The 16,487-nt window shown below is 37.3% G+C and overlaps 1 protein-coding gene across 1 annotated transcript in view; it reads left to right on the forward strand.

Moving 5' to 3' along the window:
• Positions 1-13,013, forward strand: part of Phf20l1 (PHD finger protein 20 like 1) — a 76,202-nt gene extending 63,189 nt beyond the window's left edge. The window contains exons 15-21 of the mRNA XM_004642483.2: positions 188-352; positions 4,360-4,541; positions 5,781-5,880; positions 7,081-7,276; positions 9,037-9,394; positions 10,619-10,781; positions 11,916-13,013. Of these exons, the coding sequence (XP_004642540.1) occupies positions 188-352; positions 4,360-4,541; positions 5,781-5,880; positions 7,081-7,276; positions 9,037-9,394; positions 10,619-10,781; positions 11,916-12,058 (1,307 nt within the window). The 3' untranslated portion in view covers positions 12,059-13,013. The remainder of the gene's footprint in view (positions 1-187; positions 353-4,359; positions 4,542-5,780; positions 5,881-7,080; positions 7,277-9,036; positions 9,395-10,618; positions 10,782-11,915) is intronic.
• Positions 13,014-16,487: the final 3,474 nt, after the last annotated feature.

Here is a 16,487-nt window from a genome sequence, read left to right on the forward strand (position 1 = left end):
CAGGTAGAACTTGGTAGTCCCTACTCAGTACACTGCGTGGGATATGCTGATTTCCTGAGTGTGCCAAACCTGTTTCCATCAGATAGATAATTACCTAAGTGTTCATGGCTGAGAGAGAGAAGCGGCATGAGGTTCATAATGACCTTCCTTGATTACCTATGATTCCTGTATGTATCTTGTGTTGCAGACTATTCAGACTATGAAGACAGTTCCTTGGAATTTTTGGAAAGGTGCTGCTCTCCATTGACGCGATCTTCTGGGAGTTCTCTGGCTGCACGGAGCATGTTTACAGAGAAAACTACAACTTATCAATACCCACGGGCTATTCTGTCTGTTGATCTTAGTGGAGAAAGTAGGTTTAAATGTGTAAAAACAGTCTAAAATGCGAAATGTGGAGCTGAGAATGAATGTGCTTTTTGAAATGCCTGTTTAAGCAGGACAAAGATACACAAAGATGGTACATAAACTTATGGGGAAAGGTCAATATTAGACATTTGAGCTGCATTTTATTGGCATTTAATGAAACTAGTATCAGTGTCTATACTAAACTTTCATAGGTGTTTTTTACATATATTTTCATACTTTACTACAAATGTATAAAGGAGTATTATACACATTTTATAGGTAAGTAAGGGTATAGTAACTTTATGACTTACTTAGCGTTAAAATTTAAAACAAAGTTTATCTTTAACCCTAACAACTGCTTTTTTAACCAAATACTTATCATTGTCTTAAAAATATACTTTTGAATTGCTTGTCACAGGTACATCTGTGATCAAAGCTGGGCAAGAGTGGTCAAGTCTGATTACATACACTCAGGCATTAGGCACCCTTAAATAGGCATTAGGCCATGTTAGTGAAAAGAGCAGTAGATTTGAAATCCATTATAGTCACCTTCAAGTCATCTGATGGTGGAAGGTATTAAAGGACTCTTCCCTCCTTTCTGTTACTCTGTGCAGTAGGAGAGTCTCCCTGCTCTAGACAGTGCTGACAGTGCCTTGAGAGTATTTCACCATGGCAGGGACCAGAATGAGGAATGAAAAATAAGCCTGGGATTTTCATCTGTGGTAAAGCCCAGAGATGTGGTTGGTATGCTCTTAGTGCCCTAGGTAGGCACTCCATCTTGTTTTCTTTAGCACTATTTGCTACCTGTTCTGTTCTAGGCTTGATTACTCCCTGACTCCCTGTGCAGAAGAGCATTTTCTTCCTTTTAATATGAAATAAGCGCAAAATTTTTGCGCAAAATTAATTAATTAATTTTGTATTTTAGGGAAAGGTCTATAGGGTGTTCAGGGTCTCAGTACTAGATTGAACTCATACTGATCCACCTGTTTACAGCCTCCTAAGAACTGGAATTACAGGCATGCGCCACCATGCCCAGTCTCTATTGCCATCTCAGTGCACTCCGGGGCTAGGCCGGTATGACAGGCCTGGGGATTGAACCCCCGACCCCTGCGCCTGCTTGCAGGTACTTTAATGCACTGCGCTATTTGACTGGCCCTAAAATTTAATTTTTAAAAGTCTGAGGTGGGCATGATGTTGCACATCTATAATCCCAGCACACAAGAGACTGAGACAGGAGAATTGCTATGAGTTTGAGGCCAACCAAGGCCACATAGTGATTTCAAAGCCAGCCTGAACTACAATGAGACCCTGCCTCAGAGAAGAAAAAAAGAAAGTTTAAGGTGGGAAAAAGGATCAAGAAAAAGTTTATTCTGCTCCTCTTTGCAGCCTTTTCGAACAAATACAGGTCTCCTTTTTTCTTATTTGGCCCAGTGAGTCTTCACTTCAGGTGTACATTAGTCGTTGCTGTGGTGTTTTTAAAACATACCAGTCCTGGGTCCTGCCACAGAGCACTACTAAGTAAGACTTAGGGAAGTCATGAAGAGCACTCATCTGCTGTAGGCTGTCACTGTCTGATGGGATGGTGTTGAAAAAGAAGAGTTTCTGTCTGGGCTGGTAGTTGTGCTGGAACAAGAATACCCGAGAGGGGTGGAGAGAGTCATACCTGTGCACGTGAGTTCTTCCTCTGCTGGGCTATTCTTCTCATCAAGCACCAGGCTGGGCGAAAGAAAGAAGGTTGTTAATAGAGGCAGAGCCCTCAGTGGGATATATCACAACTGCCTGGAGAGACTGTGGAATCAGTGTCTGAGCCTCTGTCTAAAATTTCTGATTTCCATTCAGTTCCTATGTGAGAATAGTGTTCCTGGTTTGGAAACAACATTTTGGGGATATTGTCTTGGGAAATAGCTGTGATAGTTTAACAGTTCAGAGAGAGCTATTCTTATGACATTCATTAGAGCCATTCACTTGATTCCTACTATGTAAACACAAGAGGAACTTTTATTTGCATTCCTTAAGCAAATAAACCTGGTGCTCCATTCACTCATTCTCCAGAATCCAGCCAAGCAAGTGTTTAGTGCTTGGGAGTTATTCTGTTGGATTTTCTAATTAATATGTTACTTTTGCATGCCAACATTATAAATTTGAAGGCTAACACCAAGTTAATATATGTGTGTTACACACTGATTCCTTTCAGTGCTGCAGTTTTAAGTTCATTATTGTGTCATGATAGCCATTTGGTACCATATGTATGTTGTAGCAGTATTTGAAACTCTTCATCCATGTTTAGTCCATCATTTTGAAACCTGAACTTTGTATTCAGGAACGCTCAATAGAAACTACTAGTTTTATATTTCAGCCAGTAGGCTTATAGATGTTATTAATATCAGAAAAATATTCAGTATCTAATAGGTTTATATCTCGCTTGAGTATTTTCAGGTATTTCTTCACCATTGTCTCATTTCTCCTCACTTTCTCTAGGATGTCCAGAGATTCCAAGGAAAGGGGACATTTACTTAATTTTCTACAAAATATTAACTTCAATAAATCAGAAATAAGACATTCAAAAATATTGACTCATGGAAAGTAAGCAAGATTAGAAACTGATGAAAGAGACAATAAGTTCTATGAAATACTTATTGTTTAATTTTCCGTATTGCTAGGGATTAAACCTGGGCCTTCTTTGTGTATGATAAGCACGTACTATACTACTGATCTCCATATAAAATATTTCAAACATAAATAGCATGAATTCTCTTAGCTGGAATCTAACTGACTTCCTTCTTAACTCTCCGCAGACATTGTGAATGACTGCTATATATATCATGCTTCATTCTTAGTAGCTAGGGATGTAACGTTCAGTTACGTCTTTCTGTACTCTTCTTGTTGCACTGATTCTGATGTTGTACAAAGGGGAGATACGTGATAACCAGGTGAAGGAATAAGCCAGACTGACTCGGGCCTAGAGAAGTCAGCTAAGATTCACCTTCGTCGCCAGAGTGCCTGGCTCAGTGTGCTCCATTTCAGAAGCATACAGCAGCAGCAGCAGTGTCATCCACCAAGTGGTCTCATGATGGCACAGTTTTCCCAAAACTTCCTAAGTACAGTATTGTAAAATTTTCTCCAGTGTCCAGTCATCATTTCTTCTCTGATGATGCGATAAATAAAGGCTCCCTTATGTATACCTTGGTTTGTTTTTCTCTCATTAGCCTTAATAAAATTATAAGGTATGCATCAACCCAGTTATAAAGCACAAACCAAAAACCTGTATTTAAATCAAATTGTATATCATGGTCATCCATGTGATCTAGTATCTGCAATAGGCTTAGTGTTTCAAAAGATTTTTATCAACATGTAATTAACTTGTTCCAATTCCCCTAAATGGAATGCAATTATTACATGTCACAAATGTATGCTAATAAAACATTAGATTATGAAAGAAGTTGTCAAAAATGCAGTCAGGTAGTCAGTTCTCAGTTGGTTTTAGCACTGCCTGCTGTATGACCACTGCCAATTTAAAGTGCTTCATGTCGTATCTGGTGAATATCAAGTACAGTGGTAGTTAAACTACTGATACTTCTGAGAAGATTGTTAATTATTGACTCTAGACAGCAAGTTCTTTCACCATTCTTCAGGTTTTTTTTATCTCTGTGGTTTAACAAAGACTATTTTTTTCTTACAACCAAAATGGCTAATTTTTGTGAAAACACTGAAAAGGGTAGTATTTGTGAAAATGTATTAGAAATGTACAAATATAAATTATTATTAGCCCATAGCCAATACGTAAACCTGAACACAGATACTTAGTGTTATTTACCACTGTATACATTAGGATAGAAGAAGTCATAATTATCTAAGCGTCAAAAATAATGTTTCTTTGTTCAAAGGCAAGTGGTTTATTCTTACTTATTTTATCCCTGTGTATAGCTTAGAGCCACTTCCCATAGCTCCTTTCTTCTGAAAAATGACACAAGAATGGAAAAAATGTGCTGAGTGTACTTTTTGTGTATGTTCTAGACTTATCAGATATGGAATTCTTAGATGATTCTTCAACAGAGAGTTTGCTTTTGAGTGGGGATGAATACAATCAAGACTTCGATTCAACTAATTTTGAGGAATCGCAGGATGAGGATGATGCTCTTAATGAAATTGTGCGATGTATTTGTGAAATGGATGAGGAGAACGGCTTCATGATTCAGGTAGTTAGTTTGTCTCTCTGCCCTTCTGTACCACGTTATTTCAGGTGCTCAGAAGGTAGATCAGCGTGTGTTCCCTTTTCCCTAGTTATATAGCTGAAGATGGAGCTTATAATTTCTGGTCAGTATTAGGAAATCTCTTCATCAAATGAAGTAGACCCTTGTTATCATAGTGCTTTTTCCTTTGCTTGGGTGTTTAGTTAGCGGCCTTAAAGCTCAAACTCAGGGGTTGTTAAAGTGGGTGAGTTGCACTGGAGGGGAAGATTCTTCTAATGGTCAGTGTCTGCGGTGCTTAAGAATCAGAAGTATACAGTCACTCTCCATTATTCAAAGAAGAAATTCTGTCAGCGTTCTCTTTACAGGAGGAGTATCTAAGAAAGTGAAACATAGTCCTTTTTTGTGATGCCATAGAAAATTAAGAGATGTTAGTTATAGCAATAAAATGTCCTTTCATTTTTCTCCCATCTTTTGAATAGTGTTTTCAAATAAACCACACATTTGTACTTCTACCACATGATTGGCATATTAAAAAGTGATCTCTCATGGCATTGCTACTATCTTTAAAATAGAAATTCTGGTGTGTAACTACTTCAGGGGCTGAGGCAGGAGACCAGTCTGAGCAACTTAGCAAGGCCCTGTCTCAAAAACATCTGCACTTTATAAAATATTTTAAAATATTTAATAAAATATTTTAAATTTTTCAGGATATCATAAAAATCAGTTGAGAATAGATAAGGAAGATTCTAATATTTTATGGTTAAGTAATTTATCAGAAGATTAATGGGTACAACAAAAGGAATATTTTAAATACATGACTATTTCAAACCTGTGCATCTTTTTTTAAGATGTATTTAGGACAGGGTCTATAGGGTCTATAGAGATTATAGGGTCTCACTACATAGATCAGACTCGTAGTGATTCTCCTGTTTTCAGCCTCCCAAGCACTGGGATTATAGGCGTGCACCACCATCCCCAATCTCAATCACCATCTCAGCATGTCCCACGGGTAGGACCAGCACAGTACACAAGGGATAGAATCCTAGCCACTGTGCTCTGCCTTTAGTCCTTTGAGCTATCTGGCTGGCCGTGAAACCTCTGCATCTTAAATGATGATCTGCTTTTTGTAATGTCAACTGAGATCTGGACTGAGCGTGGAAGAAAGCATGCCAGCTCATAGGAGGCAGGGCGTCATCCTCTGTGCAGGAAGCATGGCCATTGGTCATCTCCTCTGTTCTCTGGCAGTGTGAAGAGTGCCTGTGCTGGCAGCACAGCGTGTGCATGGGGCTGCTGGAGGAGAGCATCCCGGAGCAGTACGTCTGCTACATCTGCCGAGACCCTCCAGGTAAGTGCCTCCTGTGCCTACTGCAAGACGCCAAGACTTCTGTGTACGACCGAGGACTGCTGTGGGTATCACTTATACTGTAGGTGGCACTTGCTGGCTGGCTAGAATCAGCTTCCATCTTAGAGTTTCAAATATTTGTTACTGTTATTATTTCATTTTCATATTATGAAGGCAAGCATATTAGCATGAAAAGGCAAAGATGAGCTTGATCCTGGTCGGCTTTTGTTTTTTCCTGTGCACTGGTTTCTAGCTAGGTATATTTATAGTGATGTGAATGAAGCAGTATTCTATACTTAATTCCTCCTAACATCTTTTGAATATGAAGTTTTTGGTAACCCTTTACATCCAGTTCATTGTGGAGCAGATGAGGTCATTGCCTTTGGTCCCTTTATTTTACAGAGGAGCAGCTGGGGCACAGAAAGCTGCATTCCTTCTACAAACAAGTAGCACGGACATGACCAACTGAGACGAAACCTGTTTTTTGACACCTAGTCTTTTGTGCCTTCCCTCCATGCTAAGAGTTTCTTGAAGGAGCATATTGACTATATGCTTATTGACTATAATTTTACCTTCAAAGACACAAAATCATTAGGTATATTCAATTAAAAGGCCAGTGTTCCATGCCTACAGAAAGAGAAAATGTCACAGTAGGGAGTGGGAATTATTCAGACTTGGATGAATGTAAACATTTGCTCATTCATTCACCAGCATGTATTGTGGGCCTTTTGTTCATTATTATTCATTCAGTAACAAAGGTAGACCTTTGTCCTTCATTCAGTAGCATTTATTGGGTGCCATTTATTTGCCAAACCTTATAAGATGATTGTCGCAAACCTTGTCTTTACTTCATAGTGTAGTAGATGACACAGATCCATGAACATCTGACTATATAGGATCTAATTTCTATTAGTGTTCAAGTATTTTAAAGAGCAGATGACTGATACATGAACATCAAAAACAATGCAGTTAGGGTTCCCTTCACAGCTGTCATCTGTTACTGACTCCATCCTTAACAGAGCTTTTGAGTCTCCTTATTGGGCAGGAACATGACAGGTGTGGAGAACATTGTGCCTCACCTTGCAGGCCAAATCTCGCTTTGAGTCTGCTCTTGGTTTCAAAGCTTGCTGCTCACTGAGTGGGACAGCAATGAAAGGGAGATAGGACTTAGTGAAGCCCTTTGTGATTTTCATTTGTCTGTAGGTCAGAGGTGGAATGCAAAATATCGTTATGATAAGGATTGGTTGAATAATGGAAGAATGTGTGGGCTGTCATTTTTAAAAGAAAATTATTCTCATCTCAATGCCAAAAAAATAGTGTCCACACATCACCTGCTTGCTGATGTCTACGGCGTGACAGAAGTGCTACATGGTTTACAGCTAAAAATTGGAATCCTAAAGTAAGTAAAAGGGGGTGAAGAGAGTCTCCACTGTGGTGTACACCAAAGAAAATCTGAAAAAGGGAAGAAATACCATTTAACTATACAGTAGACCCTTGAGTTATGAACAGCCTAAGAAATAAATTCCCTGGGATATTAACTTAATGACCATAGTCTTGAGTTATGATCCACATTTTGGCGACTTGTGCTTCCAAATGGTCCCAGATACAGATTTAATCCTTGGAGAGTATTGGAAGAAACATGCCAATATCCCTTCCTGTTGAGCCTTCTGTTGACACTTGAATGAGAACCAGCCCTGGAGATTGAGTTGAGCTCCAAAGTCAAGGGTCCAGTGTAAGTGTATAAACAGAGAGTACCGATGGCCTTGAATATCTAGTGTAGCAGTAGAGAAGAAAAATTAGATGAGGCAGGAGGATCACTGCAAGTTTGAGGCCAGTCTGAGCAACATAGTGAACTCAAGGCCAGCCTGAACTGCACAGTGAGACCCTGTCTCAAAAAAAAAAAAAAAAAAAAAAAAAAAAAAAAGAAAAGAAAAAGAAAAAGAAAAATTAACGAGGAAAGAAAGGTTAGTTGTTAGATGACAGGAAGCTGCCAACCTATCCTTGAGTCCATGAGAGTGGTTAAAGATCAGTACAACATCTAGTATTTCAACCAGTTTTCATCCTAGTCCTTTTGTATTCTCACCATGTATACAAAATTAAATGTAGTTACTGTATAACCCCCCTATCTTATTTACCTTCAGAAATACTGGAGGGATGAGACAGGTTTCTAGGCAGACTGAATGTATTCTTTAATCACCTCAAGATTGGTGAGAGGAACGAGCAGATTCTAGAATTTACCTCTGCTGTGTATCAAATGTTTTAGTTCCCAATAGATTTCCCTTAAAGAAAAGCTTCAAGTTCCCTACACACTATTGCAGAATCTTCTTTAAGGTCTTATGTTCATTCCTTCCTAAAGCCTGCAAAGAGTTATTTAAAAGAACAAATAAAAACCTCATATTTAGATAAAAACTGGCTGATTCTCTGGTTCCTCACAAGATTTTTTTCATTTGAAGCTACTTGCCTTGGTCAAAAGCTTGCCCCTTTGCCGCCTTCCATCCTTTCTCCTAGATCTCTGCCATACTCTCCTCTGATTGCTGTGCATCATTTGCCTCACTGCTCTCTCCTCTCTGGTGGCTTCTCAGCCAGCTATTTAATTTCACGTCACAGTTGCTGTGCTTTCTGACCCCTTGTGGCTCTAGTCTTGTGTACTTCCATCCTCTGGGCTACTGGAAGCATGATGCTAGTGAAAGATAAAGAAGAGGTTGTCTCTTCCTATACCGGAGTGTGTGCTTCCTGTTGCCTGTGAGCACTCTTAGTTGTGCAGCATGCTGTCAGAGCCCTTCCCTGCTGATTAAGTTGTTGCCATGTCTTCTCAAACTTTCTGCCTATGCCAGACCACAGTCTCTGGATGCATCATGCTTTATTCCAAATCCAGTCTTTTTATTCACACGATGTGAGTAATTGCTTCCTACCACTTGCCTCCCTAGCAGATGCCTTTTAAGTATTTCCTGCTCAGCTAGAACTGACCACATTCTTCTTGGCAATTTAAAATTGAAAGAATTCAAATTTTGGACAAAATGTTAGTGCAAATTCACTTGAATACGTTTGCTTTTGTCTTGAGTCCAGACTTCCAACCCTATTTCTGAAATTTATTATGGTCTTCAACTTGTTACTAGATACTATTTTTCTGAACTGTTGTTTATCTAACTTACTTTTAAGAAATAAACACCACCCTGACCTTCATCTCTGGGCTTATTCTGGGAAGCGAAAAGACCAAGATCAAGTAATAGTTGGAGCAGAAAAAAAAATAAGTCAAGACACAGTTAATCTAGAAGAAAAAAGACATATACAGAACCATAAAGAACCTCTTCGTTTACCCCTAAAGATGGAAGGAACTTACATAACAAGTGAACACAGCTATCAAAAGCCACCAAATTTTGGTCAGGAATGTAGATCTTTTGCAGACCCTGGGAGCTCAGATGATGATGATTTGAGCAGTTTTGAGGAAGAACAAGATTTCCCTATGAGAGGAAAAAAACGTTTCCAATACTCAAAAGAACATGGAATTCCAGACAAGGTACAGCTTTGTCTTTACCTCTGTAATGTGACAAACAACATAGGAAAAGTGACAGATAAAGGCTACTGACTTCCCAGGTATTGTTGGTACTGCCAGGATTACAGATACCAAAAAATCAAATATGCTTTTGTTTCCTCTACAGGAAAACATTACCCACTTAAACTTTTACTTACCCCTTAACTCAGAATTGTTGTAACTGTTTCCCTGTTTACAAAAATAGTTTTCGTATCTGTTTGAAGGAAAGTTTCAGTTTTAAAAGTATCTAAGTAGGTACCTCCCCGCCACATTGTGTTCCAAATGAAGATGTATGTGAGAATATGGAAGTATGTATGGGCCTCATTTGCCTGCCTTTATTATGTATTTAGATAAGACAGGGCACTTGGTCTTTTTTTTTTTTTTTTTTTTAAGTTTGGCATGTTTGTAAATATATATTAATCCCACTATACAGTAAACTGAATTCTTAGCACTGTATGTACATGGAATCTCTCTTTTGTTCATTGGGATTATCTTTGAGATGTGAGATTATCTTCATTTTTTTATTATCAGTTAGCAAGATCGCTTTAAAGTTAGTTTTTTATGTTGTTGGCTTCCTTATCAAGTGATCTCTATAAATAAATACTTAACTGACTTTGCTAAGATTATATTTCTTAAAATCTGTGGTTAGCTATCCTTGTCAAAATAATACCCTTCCTGTGAAATGAATTATTTGTAGCAAATCTAAGTTCAAATTTTATGTGCATATATTAAGCATTTTGTACTCCTGAAGGTTTTGAAAGTTTTACTTTTCCCTCATCTCATGTCTGCAGCAGTGAAGTGCAGTCTGTAGCTAACTAGACTTTATGTTTGTCTGACAGTTTTCTTGATTTTCCCATCTTTGCTTTGCCCTCACTTCCCTTAGGTTGTCACTTGAAATTAATTGGCCCAAATTTTCTGATCATTCTGATTATGGAATTGAATTAGTGACTTAATTTATGTAGTACATTTATTGAAGTCCTCTCCCTAGCTGGACATGCTAGGCCTTGTAGGGAGACAGAGTGATCACATACACTGTTAAAGACTGGTAGAAGTAATCTGGCAGGTGCCCACACTTCCTAAAAGTCTTCCAAGAAGCAAATTAGATTGTAGTGGTAAGTGAGGGGATGAGGTTTTTAATGTAGCTTCCCCTTTTTGACTACATCTCATCAGTTCTCTATGTTTTGTTTTTCCAATGGTCCTTTGGAAAAGAATCCAGCTTATGGGAATAAGACATTTGTTCATACCGAGAAAAGGGGCACTGAAGATCCAGGAGACACACATCTTCAGTGGCAGCTCAATCTCCTCACCCACATTGAGAACGTGCAGAACGAAGTTGCCAGCAGGATGGATCTGATAGAAAAAGAAGTTGATGGTAACTTGACAAAGATCTGATGCACAGTCCTGAGTGTGTTCGTTGGTACTATGAGGATGCTGTGTACAGTGCTTAAACATTGGAGTGCAAGCTGCTAGTGCTTGCCGCACCAAAATGGCTTTGTAGCTCCATGTACACTGTCTGTATTGGGCACATGTAGGGTCTTAAGGACTTGAGCCAAAATGACTGGGTGTTATCTTCATATATTTTGGTGGTTCTGTGTATGTTTTAATTTTTTTTGGTAAGATACATAGATATTTATTAAACACTACCCATTTGCCTGGCTCAGTATACAATGCATATAGAATATTCATTAGTTTCATTGAACTCTTACATTCTTTAGAAGTATGTATGGAGTTTAAACATGTTTGAAATATGACAAGAAAAATATGAATATTCACTTTCATTAGTTTTTGTTAAGTGGCATTAACAAACTTGTGTGAGATTAAGTAGGTTGATCATAAGTTAGCATGCAGATTTTCAGGTAGTTTTTCTCTTACATTTTAATATTTTATTATCACACAGGAGGATCACTGAGTTTGAGCTACATAGACCATGTACCAAATAAATGATTTTTTGAAAAGTAGAAATAGTTTAAATCTAAGTAGTAGAAAGCTTGAGCAGGCATAGGAAACCATTGTTTACTGTTGAGCAGGCATAGGAAACAATTTTTTTTTTTTTTTTTTTTTTTTTTTTTTTGCGGAACCGGGGATTGAACTCAGGCCCTTGTGCTTGCCAGGAAAGCACTTATTCTACTGAGCCATCTCCTCAGCCCTCCATAAGAAACAATTGTTTACTGTTAACTATATGCACATGAAAGAAAAAATTGGGCTGAAGATGTAGCTCAGTGGTAGATTACTCACCTATTAGGCATGAAGACCTGGATTCCACCTCTGGCATCATTACAAAATGGGGGAAAAATCATTTGAAGTAAGAGATAAAAGTCATGGTGGGGAGGGTCTAGAACTCTTGTTGAGTGGAGAATAATAACCCTGAGTCAGAAATAGCTTGAATACATTAGCCTTTACAGATAAAGTTGTGAATTCTTGGCTCCATCACCAATCTTCTGATTATACTATTTTCTCACTGATTTTCCAGATGCCATTTAAATGTGTGTTGTTTTCTCTCTTTTAGTTCTGGAAAGCTGGCTTGATTTCACAGGGGAGTTGGAGCCACCAGATCCTCTTGCAAGACTGCCCCAACTTAAGAGGCATATAAAACAGCTCCTACTTGACATGGGCAAAGTACAACAAATAACTACTCTTTGCTCTGTATGACGACAGTGAACACTTAAGGAAAAGAATGTGGCTGTCTTCAGTAGAATCACTTTTATCTACATGATTGCTGAATAGATGGTTAAAAAGCTTAGTAATGTTTGTTAGTTGGTGCGATGTCACTAGGATGCCACCTTGGAAAGGAAATTGAAGAGCAATTTTATCAAGGAAGCTAATACTAAAATATGTGAGGAAGCTGCAAAGATAATGTTTTCTATGCCAAGGATCGATGAAGTAGAACATAATCTATACTAAAGAATTCAAATTGCCAGAATGTTTGAATAGTGGCTTCCCTGAAGTTCAAAACCTGTAGAAAGAAATACGGTGTATGTATGTAGTTTTTAGTAGAAGGATCTACATTTTTGAACCAGTATTTGCCCAAAAACAAAATTGTAAAGGAAATTTAAATTCTGGAAAGCTCTACAAGGTTGCTATAAGAACTGCCTTCTCAGCAGTTGGATCCAGCTGTGCGGAAGTTTAGGTTATTTAAACTTTTATAGGATCATGAGCTTTTTCTTGGGTGATGAATGTTCTTAATACTAGAAGTCTCACTTTTGGGGAAAACAATTGTGGAATTCTTCATTTTGAATATGTTTAGAAAACAGACACCAAATAATTGGAATTTATTGCAGGCATTAAACTCATTAAAAACAAATTGGCTTGCAGAAGGGTCCGATGTGCCAAATGTTGATGATAACTGCTGGAAAGAAGAAGTTAAATATTGTGGGATTTCTTCCACCCCACATCTGGCATAATGCATCAGTCCAAACAAAACTTGTATGTTGCATGTACTATTTATATCAGATACGTGATTGAATGGCAGTATTCAGGCTTTGGTTTGCCACTTGGTCCTGGATATGCTTGGTGTTGCCTTCAGGAAAAAATTGCAAGTAACCTCAGCTGGGATGAGGAGTGACAAAAGTATCAAAATAATTTGTGGCTGTGGATTTTTTTTAAACTGCTAGTAGTGAAATACTGGAAAAACTTCATTTCTGAAGATGAATTTTATTTTTAAAAAATAAATGTGTGCACTCAAAACTTTTAGCTTTGACCGCAAATGGACAGATTTCTAAAACCAAAGGCAACTAAGTTGCTGTCTTAGCTGTTGCTGGAGTTTGAGCCTAGGTCCTACTGTGTGCCAGTCCTCATGTGAGTTGTATGTGCTCCCAGTGCTCCATTGCAGGTATGCGTTCATGTGTGCTTGTTTAAACTCTCAACGTACATATGTACATAACTGACACATATTTATATCACACATATCTAGTTTTATTACTATAGACTATATGAATTGGTGGTTAACATGAAATGTTACCTTTTAATAGACTTTTTAAAAATTATAATGTATGTACAGGTTTTGAAATTTTTTTAAAAAGGGGAGAAAAGACTGTTAAGAGGAGGCTTTTTGATGACATATAACACTTGAATATTTTATGCCTCATTCTGTGTATCAGTTCTAGCAGTCTGTATAAATGCATTTTAGAACTGATAGACAGTAAACTTGAATTTATCTTTGATAAGAATACATGCCACTGTACATTCAGATATTATTTAAATTTGCAAACACACTGTTCTATATGTAAGGTACTATATGTAAAACTCTTTTATTAAAATTATTCCATATATCCTAAAATTTCAGCTTGCCTTTTTGTGGCCTTATATTTTCATGTAAAGATTGAAAGAATGTGCAAAACTGTCAGAAATTTTATTGCCTTTTGAGATTCTCCAAGTTGATATGTGCCAAAGATCAATAGATATAAAATATAGTTCTCTGTATTTACTTGTGATACATTGACTTTGTTAAAAGATCTTATTGATAAAGCTTTAGCAGAGGTCATATTGTGGGGTAGTTGCTTAAATTTGCATATTAAAGTAAAAACATAGTGCCTATTTTCTATGTGTGGAGTAAATTTGCTAATGTCTGTATTCTAAGATTGATGGTATACCTTTCATTTTTATTTAAAAGTGATGACTCTAACATTATCCCGGTTGTGGTTAAACTCTAGACACTGAATTTACCTCTTCTATTTTTCAGGGAAGCAGCAAGTAATAGCAGCTTTAATCTATGAATAGTGGTTTTGTCTAGATTCTTACCACATACACAGAAGACCTTTTACACCCATAATATTTGTCTTCTCGATTGCTGGTGACTCAGCTAAATTAATGGACATTTATAGTACAGATTGAGTAGCCTTAACCCAAAACTCTGAACTACTTCACAATGGGAAGCTTTTTAATGTTGAAAGATGCTACAAGTGGAAAATTCCACACCTAAACCCAGGTGGGCAGATCACAGTCAAAGTGCAGGTTTGCTAAAAATACTTTGTATACTGAGCTTCAGGCTATGTGTGCATGAAACATAAATGAGTTTCAAGGTCACATTTGGGTCTCATTCCTTAGGTGGGTCATTATCTAAATGCAAATATTCCAAACTGCCTCTAAGAAAATCCAAATGCCAAGGCATTTTAAGTCCTAAGCATTTCCAATAAAGGATATTAAACTTGTATCTTAAAATTAGATTACTTTCTTAGCAGCCTGCAAATTGAATTTTCCATCCATAATTACATGAAGTTTGACTCTGCTTACATGTATATGATTTGGAAATCTAATCTTTAAATATCAAATTATTTATATCCATATGCCCATTTAATATGGAATATACCAACAATTGGTTGAAGCCTTCTACTAAGTAGTGGACTGAGCCTTTCATTTTTTGAGAGAATAGATTAGTTTTTGAGAAGCACATTCATTATGAGTGGTGTATGATGAATTGTTTTTCTTTTTCATCCTTTTTAAAAATCGTTATAAGTATTTAAGTTTAGAAATAAATTAGAGAGTGTTTCTTCAAAAGGTAATATTTTATTTTCTATTCAGACAAAGTAGAATGAGCCTAGGTGGGAGGGAACCCTCTTAGTATAGCACTGATAACATAACTTGTACTTTCTTCTATTGTTTGTGATTTTTATGTTCATACTTTTAAAAGAAATGTATATACTTTCTCCTTAAAGGAACTAATCTTATAATTTGTGGTAAAACCACTTTTCCCAACACTCATTTTCACTGACTTGCATCCTCTCAAGTGTCCATATTTCACATGTTCCAAATGAAGCATACTGTTTCCTTTCAAATAAACTGAATCTCCTGCTCATTGTCTCTGGTGATAGTACTGTCTAAGAGTCCAGGCTTGAAGTGCGGAGTTATTCTTCATCTACATTGCTCCAGCAGTCCCCAGATGTGGCAATTTCTCCAAATGAATGGCATCCTTTTTTCTTCCTCAGTCTCACTAGGAACCCACCATTTTTCATTAATTAATTCCACTAAGGTATTACAACTGACCTTTGTCTTCATCCTAATTTCTCAAAATTGTCACTGCAAGCCTAGTGTATTAATGCCTGATGAGTGTGTGCTGTGTGCGTGGATTATACATGTTCTCTGCTTTATCTAATGATTTAAAGTGATAAAACTGATCATTTCTTTTAAATGAGGATGCTGAGATTTGGAAACATCTGAGATATGAAAGATGCAGATTCAGAATTCAAATCCTGCACCACTCAAGTTGGGCCTTTTTCTAGCATGTGAACTTTGGCTGTACTTAGCATTTTTGTTTTCTTCTGTAAACCTATTAGTCTGCAAGCCATATCTGGTCTATGCAGTCTGTCTTTTGCGATTTCCTTAGTTGTCAAATTCATGTAAATAAGAGTGTACCTTTAAGACTGCCTATTTCCTACTCTTAGCTTCATATTATTTCTCTCTTCTGCAGAATTCTCCCGGGCTTGTATCTATCTCTGTAAACCCAATCAGATTCTAGTTTTCTTCCTATGAGAGGCAATTATTATTGAAGCCTTATGGTATCTGGCACGCTGGAGAGGAACTATATCAGTGAAGAATAATTTGATACAGTGGAACAGGCTTGAACTTTACAATCTTGTCCTCTAATTTTCCTTTTAGTATTTACTGACATTGGGATCTCTGTGCTTTGCTTTGCTTTCCTTATCTATAAAAGAGAAATAATACCTACTTTGGAACCTTGTTTAGAGAGTTAAAATGAATAAACTACCTAAATGCTCCTATGTATTAAATAGATTGGGAATTTAGTGGACATACTGAGTATCGTCCTGTTTGCTAGCTGTACTTGAAGTTGGATTGAGAGTGGATATAGAATTAATGTTAAGATCATAATCTATAGGCTAAGAGAAACATAAACTTTCTCTAGTGAAAGTAAAAGAGGCCAAAAAAGGAAGTTAATTAACTTCTCCATTGTATATGGAGGAGATTCAGGAAATAGAGATGTATATTTAAAAAGTAATCTCTGAATGTGACTGTCACCTCTCTAAAAGGATTTGAGACAGTTGCTACCCATTCCTCATGACTGTTACCTTTGAGTACCCCTGAAAGTAGAGCTAGAGACAAGACTTAAGTGAACTTACTTTCTTAG

The sequence above is a fragment of the Octodon degus genome, unplaced genomic scaffold (assembly GCF_000260255.1).
Source record: "Octodon degus isolate 3935 unplaced genomic scaffold, OctDeg1.0 scaffold00154, whole genome shotgun sequence".
Taxonomy (NCBI): domain Eukaryota; kingdom Metazoa; phylum Chordata; class Mammalia; order Rodentia; family Octodontidae; genus Octodon; species Octodon degus.